Here is a 14,260-nt window from a genome sequence, read left to right as displayed (position 1 = left end):
TTCCTAGTTTACAGTATTTACAAACTTGCTTGAGCATCAGCATTCCAGTTCTAAGGAAATTCTCAGGTTTGATTTCTGAGTTTCAATTTTTAATACACTTGTGTTTTGAGGTTTTTACTTACGTCATGTAGAACCCAAATTTTTAAGAGAATTTTTGTTTTAAGAAGAATGTTAATGTACATTTTTTGGACGTGCACAGGATTCAAATGGCACTGGAATCTGTATAGAAAGGCATCTTTTTGAAAGTCCTCTAGGCACCTGTGCTGGACACATAGAGAATGAGTATGTTTTGCTAGAAAGTTTTAAACACTGATTTGAATGAGGTCTGCAGACTTGTGTTATAGTTCATTAAGAAAAACACATTTTTGTGAAATTAATGCACAAAAAAATATGTACACTCTTACCTTGTTTCATTAATTATTCTATTCTCTAACATTGGCCGGTGACATTATTCTGACACAGCATGTTCTCTTTTTTTTTTGCAGACATTAATGAATGTGGCTTCTGGAACCACGGCTGCACTTTAGGCTGTGTGAACATGCCTGGCTCCTATTACTGCACCTGCCCAAGAGGCTTTGTTCTGCTGCCTGATAGGAAAACCTGTCATGGTAAGGAGCTGTAACAGACAAACACTTGGAGTATCCTATTGGAGAGAGTCCTCACTTAACACTGGAACTGCTGAAAGTTTTGTGAATTGCATTGCTTGCTTCCAATCCCGTATTATGTAAGCAGGACTGGCTTAAAGTGGGTGAACTGATTTCAGGTGTCGTGTTTAAGGAAGCATAAGTTATATGTGAGAAATTGTATATGCTTCTTCAGAGGAGGAAAAAAAAAAGCCAAGTCATGTCTCCAGAGAGACCTCTTCTCAGATTAGGCCCAGTGACACATTCCAGGTGGATTAGAAGTTATGTATTTTTAAATGTGGTCTCTGAATTTGGCTCACTCTGTGAGGATTTGCCCAGTCTCTGAAAAAGCAGCTCAGAGCATCATGTATTTTATTTTCAGATCAGGGATGAAAGCATTGCTAATATGTATGACATTTGTGGAATTAAATGAGTATGCTTAGCCTAAAAAGCCTTTCTGAAGTAAGTCTAGAACATAAAATGTTAAAAATTTCCAAGTTTTGAGGTCCTGGGATATTGTCAGACACTTTTGAAGTGAAACTTAAGCATAGACAAAGGCCTTTCTATCTTGTTTCCATGGAAATAAAACATTGGTATAAGGCCCAAGAAGGAGTGCCAGTGCACACCAATGAGTTCAGTGTGGATCATGGCAGGATAAGGATCTAGGGTATATGAAATATCACTACTGGAGAGTAAATATAACCATAGAATCTAACAGACCCTAGCAGTCAGTCTATTCTAGACTTCAAGAGTCCTGGGCAGGGTCAGGAATTGGACTTGATGATCTCTGTGGGTCCCTTCCAGGTCAGGATATTCTGTTATTCTGTAAGAGCCACTTCTTCATCTTTATTAAGAGGGAGCCAGGAGCAGGATTCAGTGACCCAAATGTGGGGGTTCAGGGTGTGACAGCTGCAGAAGGCAGCCCACTGCAGGAGAACTATGGGAGGGCTGCAGCCAGAGGTTACTGAGAGGTGGGATATCATTTTGCATCCAAAACAACATTTAGACACTACAACTCAGTCGTACTTTGGATGACCATCTTGAACTGTATGGCTGCATTTTGGGTTGCTCAGATTAGACAGAAAAGAATGTTTCTCTGGCATAGGCTAGGGATGCAGAATGGACAGTCTGACTTAACTACTGCAGCACAAAGCAGATGTCACCAACTATACAACTTGAGAAGAGACACACAAAATAAGAAGTCCAGATGCTGGCCAGAGATTTTGTTGCTTTGTCCTCCAAGCCCTTTATGAAGGTCTTAATCTAAACCACAAGCTCAAGTCAGAAAGAAACTTGAATTTTCTGGACCCTATTTTCTGTGCTTCAGTGGTTAGCACAGTCCAGTCCAGAATACAGTTGCCCTGGAAAAGGAATATTTGCAGGAGCTATGCACCATTTGAGCCAATGTGTGCATGTGATTCATGGAAGCAGCTGTGGAAATTGTGCATTAGTTCCAGTCATATGGCACTAGATAGAACTGGGATAAAGAGATGGAGCACTGCAATGCAGAAGGTGGAAAGAGCACATCTTGTGAAACTGCATTAAAGAAATACTAAAAAAACAAACAACAACAACAAAAAAATGCACTGCAATGTTTCTAATAGCAAGAATAGCATGATTTTGCCTTTACAACTTCTAAAATTGACACTAAGGAACACAGTTTTGTTTCTGTAAGGTTCATCTCCTGTTTTGGTTGATATTAGTTCTTTTATACTTCGAGTAGTGGAAAGTAGTTCTCCCTCATTCTCTTTGTCTTTTATTCTTATTCTTTCAGTATAGACTCCTTGCAGTTTTTACAACCTGATCTACTTTTGATGAAATGCAAGAAAGTTTTCAAAATTACTTTTATTTTTATAACACATCTTCAGAGAATTTTGGAAAATTTAAGGCTGATAAGTATAATGGCTTCAGGACTCAAAAATTTTTGCTTTCTCCTGGGCTGTAATTAGGAGAAGGTGTGGAAAAGATTTGGAAAAGAAAAACAGAAGCACAACATAAAAAAACGCAGAAAGACTGCAGGTGTTGTACTCTCAACATCACACTTTTATATATTTATATATATATTTATATATTTATATATTTATATATTTATATATTTATATATTTATATATTTATATATTTATATATTTATATATTTATATATTTATATATTTATTTATTTTCCTTAACTCTTTCTTCCTCTTTTTGTTCTTCTTCTTCTTTTGCTATTTAAGAAGCTGTTAACATCTCTTACTGGGGGCTTAATAAAATTTTTTATCATTATTTAGGATTTTTTTCCTCCTTAAATTATTTTAGAGCTAATTACCTGTACAAGTAATGACACCGGATGTAGTCATGGCTGCCTTCAAACATCTAAAGGTGCTGTTTGCTTTTGCCCAGAAGGATCTGTACTCAAAGCAGATGGCAAAACATGCACAGGTAAGTTACAATTTTTCTAGCTGAACTGGCTGCCAGGCTCTGTTTAGTCTTGTCACCAAGAGCCAGAAAGTGAGTGAAGGCATTGTACATTGTACATTAAATGATTGTACAAAATAAAAGACAATCGAATGTGAGGTGCTTTGAGTGCTGACATGAGCAGTATTCATCTTCATTTTTTAATACATTTTTAGTATCAGCAACATCCAATTTATATTCCAAATTGTATCCAAACTAGCTGGCCAAATTATTTTGTTCTTAGCACAGGTAAAGGCACGTCGCAGATTTTTGTTTTGGGAGACATCTAAAATTTATACTTGAGAGGACATATACGTGCAAAGTTAAGGCTGGGGTGAAACCTGAAGATAATTTTATTGACATCATGCAGCCCAGCTTCAAAGTCACTCTAACTTACAAATGGATTTTTTTTTTTCAGTAAGAATATCTGAAGCTGATACACTACATCTGTCATTCCCCACTTCAGTAATTTTCCAAATTCAGGGGACTGTAGCTTCTCAACTGTATCTTTTCTGACTTAGGGGTCAAGATAGCTCCATTACTGACAGCCTTATGCTGTGAAAAATCCTCTTTCCATTTTAATCCCTCTCCTATTGTGGGCTGTAATTCATACATAGATGCAGTCATTATTTCTGTTTTGCTAGCTCATGTTGGTATTGAGAATATAGAAGAAAAAATGACAAAAGAATGGTTTCTTATTATGTGAAATATTGGTTTGTTTTATTAGAAACTATCAGTTTGTCTTCCTAGAGTAATTAACTTCTGGGGAGACAATTGCATTAATTTGCTGTTTCTTTGCATGAACTGCAGTCTGATAAAATTTATTACTCTGTTGTAAATGGGATGAAATCTGCATGGGAGAAGAGTTCTCTGACACACATGAAAGACCTCTCTTTATGTATCCCACCCTCCCTCCCACCTTGTCTTACAACAAAACATCTTGTGTTGTAAGTTTTCAGGAAAACTCTGGAACAAGTTACTACTAATTTGTTTTCACTTCACTAGCCTTCTGATATCAGCAGGAGGCCTTTTGGTGAATCTACCAGTCACTGAGATGATTTGCACTGTAGAAATCCTGACCAGGGTGAAACATTCTTTTATACCTCTGATTTTGTTGTATTTTATTTTTTTTTAGAACGGCACAGTAAAATTTTACAATGCTCTGTTTAAGGTTGTACATCTCCAGATAATGGTGGCTGCAGTCAGATATGCTCTTCTTTAAGCCCATCCTCCTGGGAGTGTGCTTGTTTTCCTGGATATAAGCTTCAGCGAGACAGAAAGCACTGCACTGCTATAGGTTGGTGTCTTGGTATGCCTGCATATTTCTGCCAATAAAAACAAAACCTTTTTTAAGTTCTTTGAGTTTTTTGAGCACTTTGTGAAACTTAGGAAGTATCAGTTTTTAGGAAAGACAACCTATTTTGGATATAAACCAGAACAAGCACCAGTGTATGGTTCTGTCTCCTTCACAGAAAGTTCAATCTGTGATCCATCTTCAGCATTTCACTCTGGGCTCCCCTGCTTTGGAGGTCTGTGCTGCAGTACACAGGGTTTTATGGCTTCACATAAAGAAGGGCGTAGCTCCTGCCCAGAGTTACAGAACTGGGGCTGAAGTCTCTGTATTTGGAGAATAATACAGTGTAGGGAATAGTCTGTAAAAGGGCTTTCCATGTAGGAGTATTTCCACCCCTTTGGCCCCAGGAAGCTGAGGTGTTTGATGTGTACTTTTGGATTCCAGACCCTTCTGTTCCTCAGAGAAAAAGGCAGACTATGGTGATCATCAAAATATAAGCAATTGCCAAAGAGAGAGGAGGAAAAAGAGGTTTTTGGTTTTTGCCTGAAGTAAGGGGAAAGCTATGTATATTTAGGAGAGTATCTTTGTTGCTTTTACTGCAAAAGACTTCTCCATATGCAAAATTCAAGTTATCATGGCATTTATGGTGATGCTGTGAAATGTAGAGAGATGATTGCTCTGAGGCTAAGGCACTCAATGTGAAATGCAGAAGTACTAGTGACTCCTTTGGTCAGAAATGTTGAGGCTGATGCTGCAAACTTACATTCACATTTATCTTTAATTTCTTAAGCAAGTGGAGTGTAGGAAAGTTGGCATAATTTCTTTTTGCTTCATTTCCTCATTTTATCTTTTACTGTTACTTATTTACAATGCTTCTTAGGCGGTAATGCAAGTTAGAGATCACTTTGAACTTAGTGCAATTAACATACTGGCAAATTTTAATCGGCAGGTCCAAAGCCATTTTTGTTATTTGCAAATGGCCAAGATATCCGCCAGATCAGTTTTGATGGAACAGATTATACAAGTTTACTTGACTGGCAGATGGGAGTAGTCTTAGCACTGGACTCTGACCCAGTGGAAAATAAGGTAAGGCATTAAAAATGAGAGGATTCTGGAGTGTTGCAAGGACAAAAGGATTGAGCTTTCATGTGCCTTAACCTTTCCTCTGTCAGTGATCTGGATTACGCATTATGCTGCTAGTTGTTCTGTTGCCTGTCTAGGAGCACGACTGGTACAGGCTGCCAAACATTAGTTGAAGAGTTTCATCCTTTAATTACTTATCTTTTGTACATTGAAAATGATAATTCATGGAGAACATGGATTTCTAAATTCACTTCAGGCATGATTTCAATTTTAAAGAACTGTTGTGTGATTGATAAGTTTTCTCCATTAAGACTGCACTGTTGTTTTCTGGAAATATATTGTGGGTTTTTTTTTCACAGTGTAGTGGTACAAGCAAAGGTATCTTTTATTCTGTGTAGCTAAATCTGTATGATCCCTACTAAATGCTGGAGTAATCTTAGTAAGAATTATTTCCTATGTCCTGATATTATTGAGCAAAACTGCTGAAAGCTCACAGAATCTGTTGCTCTTCCAAAATGTGTTCCTCACATACTAGATAGTGCTGTTGGAAACAGGAATCTTCTCTGTAACAAAGATCTCTTTGTCTGTGTGCCCACGTCCTAACATTCTACTCCTTGCCTGCAGAGCTGGGAAGAATAGGAGTTCAGCTGTGCTTTGATAAACCTTCTGTGGCAGATAGTTGTGTTTTCCCATGGAGAGACTTACTTACACTGTAAAAGTGTTGCAAAGGAGTACTGGATGGTACAGTGAAAGCTGATGAGGATCTCAGTTAAGTTGTTGGAAACATCTCAAGGCCCAGATGGACGCAGTTAAACAAATGTGAATGTTAGCAGATCTGCATTTACAGGAGCAGCACTTCTGGAACATCACCACTTGCTCCTGAAATAGGGCCCTGCTGGAGAGGCAGCAGCTGTCCTGTGCAGTGCCAAGCGTGGATCAGCTGTGCCAGTGACTCCGGTGTGCACCCAGCATCCCCTCCTGTGGTGTTAGGTGGGCAGTACAGAGGTGAGGGGACATGCAGGAGCCTGGTCGGTCAGCACAGAGCTGGGTGGCAAGGCAGCACCCCTTTGTGTTCCTAGGGTATTGAATTAGCTTGTCTAAGGCTAGAGGAGGCTCCCTCCTGTTTGCTTTGATCTCATGGCTAGCATCAAAGCTAAGTTATTTGTTTCACTGTAACCATTTCCAAAGAAAGCCTCAGCACTGCTTTTGGTATGGTTGTGCTGTGCAGTGTTTGGTTCTCTCTGGTATTGGGATACCAATCAAAATTTACACATCCTTGGAGAACGCAAACCTAGTTTCCCTATCAGCAAAGAACTTTTCTTTTGACCCCAAACTAAGAAACCTTTCCTGGAAATGTTGGAATCTTACAGAATAGGCACCTAGTAAAAAATTAAGATAGCTGCAGTTTGAAAGAGTGAAAAAAAAAATATAAGTAAATTTTATAACTCCTTTTCCCCTTCCCAGCTCCTTGATATACATAGAATGCTACTATTTTCTCCACGGTTCTCCCTTTTCGACATGAGCAGCCATTGAAATAACAGCATGCTTCTTTCTGCTTGTTCCTACTTTTGCTTCCTCAGCTGTGCTTTATGTGAAGTAGCTGCTGGCTGAAACATAACCATAGGATATTCAGAGGGCTGTATATAGGGCAACCAGGATTTACAGCTAAGCACAAGCTGCCTGTAGAAGTCATCCTGGTTGAAGGATAAGTGCCTTTTTATTTGATCAGGGATTACAGGTTACCTGTGCAGCCTTTTGTGAATAAGCAGTATAGGGAATTTTCCAGATGAAAAAGGTATTTTAGAAATGGAGTTACTAGACAGGGGAGGTAGAGTAGAAAGTGAGATGAGAACTAATGACACCATGTCTGTTATTTATTCACAGATTTACTTTGCCCACACCGCCTTGAAATGGATAGAACGAGCTAATCTGGATGGTTCAGACCGTGAAAAGGTTATTCATGGAGCTATAGATACACCCGAAGGCCTTGCTGTGGACTGGATTAACCGTAAATTGTATTGGACAGACAGAGGGTACATGCTCCACAGTACATTTATGTTAAAGCATGCCACAAAATATTTGGAATAAATCACTGGTGATACAGAAATAGATGAGATAACACTCTAATTCAGTAGTGCTTCACATTCTGTTCGGGTAGTTTTAGTCTCAAGTATATACAGTTAGAAGGTTCTTTAAAACTAAAATGCTGGAAGTTCACTTGCAGTCTGCTATTGTATTTTTATCTTTGTCTTTCCAAGAAGCAAGGGTTTGGACTCAGTTACAAGGAATCTGAAGCATGCACTGCATATATATATATATATATATATATATATACACACACACACACACACACACATATACATATTGTACATGTACATGTGAATATATTTCCTAACATTATTTTTTATACACATATGCTGCATGTGAGATTGTGTGTGTATAGGTATATCCTTGTATATACATATACATACACATACACATACACATACACATACACATACACATACACATACACATATACATACACATATACATACACATATTCAAGAATATTACTGAACTGAGTACATCTTGGGCAGAAGTCAGTGTTGCTGGCAGTCAGAATCATGTTATTGGAGAGTCTTTGTCAATTATCTCTGATGAAAGAAGAATGACTGCTGCCAGACAATGTGACCACCTTTCAGCTGATACCTAACCTTACACGCAGAGAGAAACAAAACTGACCTTTGATGAAAAGGCAGTCTCGGATCACAACAGCTAATGAAGACTCCTTGAAGAGTGGTCATGAGCTTTCAGTATGATCCAGAATTCATTAGTCAATAAACAGTAATTTTGAGTGTTTAGATCACACTCCTTCTCCATTTTAAGTATTCTGCTAGTCCACTTCCTTGCTTTTATGTACAATATAGCCACATGATTGATATAGCCACATAGAAATGCCAGTGTTTCTTGTGAAATGGGAGATTATGGTGCTTCTCTCCATAAGACAGAAGTTCAGGAAGAATATGAGATTTTGAACCTGCAACTTCTTTCTCACCTACTGCATTTACCTTTGCAAGAATATATTCTCCTTCCATCTCTGTGGGGCTTTTCTTTGAAGGTTCAAAGAGGTATAGAATGCTGTAGGATTGCTTGCAGGTAGAGGCTGGTATTTGTTTGTCAAGGTGAATATTGCAGCAATAAAATCAGTTTTCTGGAAAATGGTGAGTTGAAAGATTAGCAATGTAGATTCTATACTTGACTTGGCCACAGATTTTATGAGTAATCTTAAGAACCTTAGCCTCATTCTTTCCTGCAAAGTAGATGACGTAAATACGTAATATGTAAAATGACCACTGATTTCTGGATGAAAAAATGCTATTTAAAAGTGCTATTAAAAAAATTCTTTATACATTTGGTAATGGTATTCAGCTAGGAGCTTGTTTTTCTCCTGACTCCCTTTAAAGCTAGAATTTATCTATTAGAGGTCATACTTGCAATTCATTATTCACCCAAAGAAGGAGACCTTCAAGTTTTCTGTAGAGCAGCAGGTATTTTATCATCAAGCCCTGGACCAGATAATGAAGCTGTAACATGAAATACTTGTTGATAAAACAGCTAGACATCCCATATCAGCAGGATTGCTTCCTGTTGCTGTGAAATTATTTATTATAGCAAAACGAAAGTAATGCAAAATCTTAGTACATTCATCCCAAGAAGGTAATTAAAAAGATAGCAGGGAGGACCTAACAGTGCTCTGTGTGTTGCAGGAAGGTGTGCATTGAAAGGAGCAATCTGAATGGAATGCAAAGAAAAATGATCATCTGGGAGGATCTCTCCCAACCCCGAGGGATTGCCATTCACCCATTTGCTAAGTAAGGAGTGATAAACACAGTAAATTCTGTAATTCTTGTGGGTGACTTTTAAAAATGAGCACGTAAGCCTTGTCTTTTTGGCAGTCAAAATATTCATTAGTCTCATGCTGGGTTAGTCATTGCCTTGCAGAGCTGTGTGAAATGTAATGTCTTATTGTAGGGTTTCTTTCATGAGTTGGAATGTTCATTTCTCATATAGATTTTAGAAGAAAGTAATTGGAGTATTAATGATGCTGTTTGCAGTTTAAGCTAAAGAAAAGCATGAGCAACCGAGGTCACTGACAGCTGTAGGTGAAACACTACAAATTTTGATTGTTCCATATCTAGTAGTGTGAAGAAAGTAATCACTTTTAACAAATAGTGCTTAAAAAAACTGCCCTTTTTTTGGTCCATGTTTCAGTTTCAGAGGAAACGAAACCTAATTTACTGTTCTGCAGATTTGTTGTTTTAAATGCACCTTGTATCTTCTTAACTAGTGTTGCAATGATCTTAGGTGTTTAAACTGTTAATGAAATTCTGGCTATTTCAATCAATGGCAAAATCACATGGATTTTAGTCTATATGCTTAGAGTAGGAGCATTTTAGGTCTGGTCCTTTAAATTTTGTTTTGATGCTCATATCCTGCTATAACTAAGTACTGATGAATCAGAAAGAAGCTGGTTTGGGGAGGGTGCTTTGCTAGCTTGCCTCTGCCCATAAAAGACCTGAAAGAATCTTTCAGTAGGGGTTGAATACTATAGAGACACTTTGCAGGAAAACTTTGAAGAAAGGTTGGCTCTGCCAGATTGTTTATTAGAATTATTGGTAGAAGCAAAGTGTGCAAGGGGAATGGGAGGAGGAAGCATCATTATAACCTTCCTTTTTAGACAGTTAATGGTGAAAAGATGAACAGACATGATGGCAATGTCCATAGCTGTAAATCTTAAAGAGGGACGTGAAACACAGTTAGAGCTCTTGAAAATACTGATCCCTGCATTAGTTAGAGCAAGACTGCTTGTGTATCTAAAGCTAAGTGAATCCCTGGGTTATTTCAGTAAACCTGACAGAGGTAACTGATGCCTGGGAAGATGAGCCAAAATTTCAGACATTACTTGCAATTGTAGCTATCCCCATTTTTAATTGCCTTCTAGCACTGCTAGAAACTGCTGAAGACTGCTAAACACTCAGTAACACACAGGACTCAAGAGGGAGACCCTGACAGCCATGATTTTATTAAAGGAAGAAAGATTCTGGACCTGATATTGGTGTATTATTTTAAGACAACCAGCGTACTTTTGCTTGTTTTCAGTGGGTAATGGGTAATTTTGGTTTCATTTGTTTATTATTGTACCCCTGTTTAGACAAGGGTCTGGTTAATGCACAATTTTCTGTTGTCTGGGTTTGCTAAACCACCATCAGCTGTCACAAGGAAAATCAAAAAGCAGATATGAAGATCTGTGACAGTTAACATAGTCAGGAGTTGTTTTCCAAAGCTTTCATGGCAGTGAATAGAGTAAGGATTCTGCCTAAGTCTCAGAGCAATCACCTGGAGTCTTATGGAAAGTGTGAAAAGATCAGCAGCCAATATGTTTGCTTGAAGCGTGCACTTTTTCTCCTGTGAGTCAGGGCTGTATTGCTCTGATCTGACCTTTCTGCTTTGAAAGAACTCCATGGAGAGGAGAGCAAACATTTACTTACTGACTTCCTGTATTCATTTTGTTTTCTGAAGGAGATTATTCTGGACTGACATGGGGGTCAATCCACAGATTGACAGCTCTTCATTAGAAGGCTTCGATCGCCGGGTGGTAGCCAGCACTGGCCTGGTGTGGCCCAGTGGAATTGCTCTTGACTACTTGGCTGACAAGTTGTACTGGTGTGATGCTAAACAGGCCATGGTTGAGAGTGCAAACCTGGATGGTTCTGGTCGTCGAATTCTTGCACAGAATGATGTAGGTGAGGCTTTGGGGTTGACAATTACCTGCTGCTGCTTGTCCATGTGTGTGTGTGCATCTGCATATGTGCATGAAAATTCCTGGCAAGCTGCTGTGCTATATATCCCATACCATGCTGAGGTTAATGACAGCATTTAAGTTCCTCATTCTGTTACACAACTAACTTTTATTCATTTTAGCAAAAGCTTGTCTTTCTAACACTCTCTGCTTTTATTAATGAGTCACTTTGCATTGCAGAGAACTTTTCTGCCTTTATAGAAAAATGAAAATAATAAAAAAGTTAAAAATGTGGTTTGCTTTTCCCATGCATGGCTGCTTAGTTTAATTCAGGTTTTGCTGTGTTTATTGCATCAGTGAGTTATATTGGCGTAAGAAGAAAGGGAATTAATCAGGGTCATTAAGATCCTTGAGCAGCAAATCTGTATCTGCAGTGTTGAACACTAGAAGGATTCTAAACACACAATAAATACCAAATGAAAAATGATTTTACAGTATGCTGGTAGCTTTTACAGCTAAGGTTTCTACTGCTTGACACATAACTCTGTTGTTCTGGAGCAAGAGAACAGAGGTGTTAGCAACAAGGAACCGATGTTGTACCATGTCTAAAGTAAACCATGTGTTTAAGAATCTTGTATATAGTGACTTAGTTTCTGAAGAGGACAATTCCTTTTGATCATGAGATCTCTCTGGGGACTACTTTGTAGGCGTGCATACAAAATATGGGCAGAGTGAGGACTCATAGCCCAATACCATGACTGCCGTGGGTCATTTTATGGCTACTCTATCAAGCAGCCTCTGTTGTAGTCTGTGCTCTGGGAAGGCTTGTGTTCATCACCGAAGCCAGACACCCTCCCTGTCCTTTGGAGATGAGTGGAGTGAGGTTCTGGAGGAATCAGTGTTCCCCAGTTTATAAGACATCAAAAGGCTCGAGAGAAAAGGATTTCCAGCCGCCTTCTCTCTTATTGTGCTGCACATATTCTGCCATATGCTCCACCTTGAAGATCTTTGCAGCAGATCTGCAAAGGAGGACATTGAAGTTTGATCAAAGTTTCATTTTGCTTCTCTGCAAGGAGTAAGACAGGGTCTTACAGGGAGAAAACAGAGAAGGAGAGCTAGGAAACATGGGCTATGAGAAAGAAGCAGTGATACGGCTGTTTGGAGGTGAGAATAAAGGACGTCAGCATCTGTATGCAAGGAAGTGAAAGAGAGGAAGACGTGTAGGGGTATGAATTTAGAAAAGCATGTCCTGATCATTTGCTAATGCTGTTAGTGAAGACTGGAATTCATTTTTTGTTCTTGAACAGCTGTACACTGAATGGGAAGGTGACACCTCTTCATAGGTATTCTGCTGTAACATAATTTTTTATTGCACCAGCTCCCTCTAGTGCCTCTGTACTGAGAGCTCATTGAGAAGAGCTGCATGCAAAATAGGTGAATTATTTCTGCTCTTCCACCTAACCCCGTTTTCAGCTGTAAGTATATAAGTCTGTAATAACCTGCCCAAGGCAACAAAGAACACAACCATCCCTTTTGTTTATGAAGTTGGTTGCACTTGCACCATTCCTGCTATGTCCATTGACTGATACTACGCTTCTCATTTTAATTGTTAATGTATTTGCAAAATAAGAGGTTAATAAACTGGTGGTCAAAGCAGGGCGCTGTTTGTGAATAGTGAAAACTACAGATCCTAAAATTGTGAGGAAATGTTTGGGTGGGGACAGTATCTAGATCTTGGTCTAGTTGTTCAAATTTAATGGGAAGAAAAGGTAAGAACCAAGATCAGTGATTAAGCATTGGTCAGTGGAGGTAGTGAGGTGCCAACAATATACTCTTCAACAAAACACTGAAGAACACTCCAACAGAGTCTTAGAATTATTTTTTTTTTTTGTAAAGGACCTGTTTCTCCAATTTATTTGTGAGGTGAATTTAAGATATGCCAACACATACTCCTTCCCTAAGGTTCTAAATTTTATCTGCATTGGTTATCTGTTGTTTTGTTTTCTTGTTTGCTTGCCTTTGATTTGAATATTTTTTTAAGCTAATACATGTTGGGATCCCAATTTCATTACTGAAATTAAACATCACCTAGTTGAGGTCTACATCAAGAAGCAAAAGCACAGATCATAAAAATCATGCGCTTAAAAAACACCTTTCAGAGGGGCTCAGACTGCTGTGGTAGAGCCCAGTGGCACTGAGGGTCTAAGGACCACAACAAAGCAAACCTGCTTCAGCCAGGAAGCATCCATTCTGAAGCCAGGTGTACAACCATGGAAGAATAGCATCTGTTCTTACCTTCCACTGCAAAAAGCTTGCCCAAAGGCTGCCTTGAAAGCAGGAGATTTCTGAGTGTATAGAAAAATGCATAGTCCCATTTGGACCAATGACAATTTTCTATCATGAGAGATTATAAAGTGACAGAACCATGTTGTAAAGATCTTTATGTCTGCTATTATTTATATGAAATTGTCCTTTGGATTCTGAATTGTGGAGCTTATCTCTGGAAGTCAAACCAGGGATCTAAGTTTTCCTAATGCAGATAATGTGCTATCAAGAAAAAATTCCTGTGCTCTGAACTTGGGGTGGAATTTCTTGCAGCTACTGTTAGTCCTGTAATTGTTAGGTGCCTGGTTGAAGCTGATGTTTAGGATCCTGTTGTCACCAGTAAAAAGAGAAGCTACATGGATGACCTATTGCCTCCAGTGGTTTATGTTAGCTGGCTATATGCCCCTCTGCACTACACTTGTGTGTACTTTTGGCACCTGCAGAGGCCACACCCTGGTTTTGGGGCCCTACCAGCAGTCTGCAGCTCCCAGGCTGCCCCGTGCCAGGACGCGTATGCAGGTTGACACATGCTGTGAGCTCCTTTCCTCTTCGTTATGTGAAGAATGCAAAAGGGGCTGTGTACCTCAAAAGTTCTCTTCCAGTCCACTTAGTGGCAGAGGTGGTAGGTACCCTAGTTCTGAAAGGCTGGTCCCAATGCTGCCGTAAGAAATGGTGATGTGTGAGGTAGAAGCATCTTGTGAACTAGATCTGGTTGGAAG

At 39.0% G+C, this 14,260-nt stretch overlaps 1 protein-coding gene across 1 annotated transcript in view; it reads left to right on the top strand.

The window, feature by feature from the left end:
• The window catches only part of EGF (epidermal growth factor), a 54,895-nt gene that overhangs the window by 22,122 nt on the left and 18,513 nt on the right, over positions 1–14,260 (top strand). The window contains exons 8-14 of the mRNA XM_062493762.1: positions 486–608; positions 2,920–3,042; positions 4,229–4,354; positions 5,301–5,437; positions 7,319–7,467; positions 9,184–9,288; positions 10,997–11,220. Coding sequence (XP_062349746.1) covers positions 486–608; positions 2,920–3,042; positions 4,229–4,354; positions 5,301–5,437; positions 7,319–7,467; positions 9,184–9,288; positions 10,997–11,220 — 987 coding nt within the window. The remainder of the gene's footprint in view (positions 1–485; positions 609–2,919; positions 3,043–4,228; positions 4,355–5,300; positions 5,438–7,318; positions 7,468–9,183; positions 9,289–10,996; positions 11,221–14,260) is intronic.

The sequence above is a fragment of the Cinclus cinclus genome, chromosome 5 (assembly GCF_963662255.1).
Source record: "Cinclus cinclus chromosome 5, bCinCin1.1, whole genome shotgun sequence".
In the NCBI taxonomy this organism is placed as follows: domain Eukaryota; kingdom Metazoa; phylum Chordata; class Aves; order Passeriformes; family Cinclidae; genus Cinclus; species Cinclus cinclus.
Note: the sequence above shows the minus strand (reverse complement) of the source record. Positions and strands in the feature narration are given on the sequence as shown.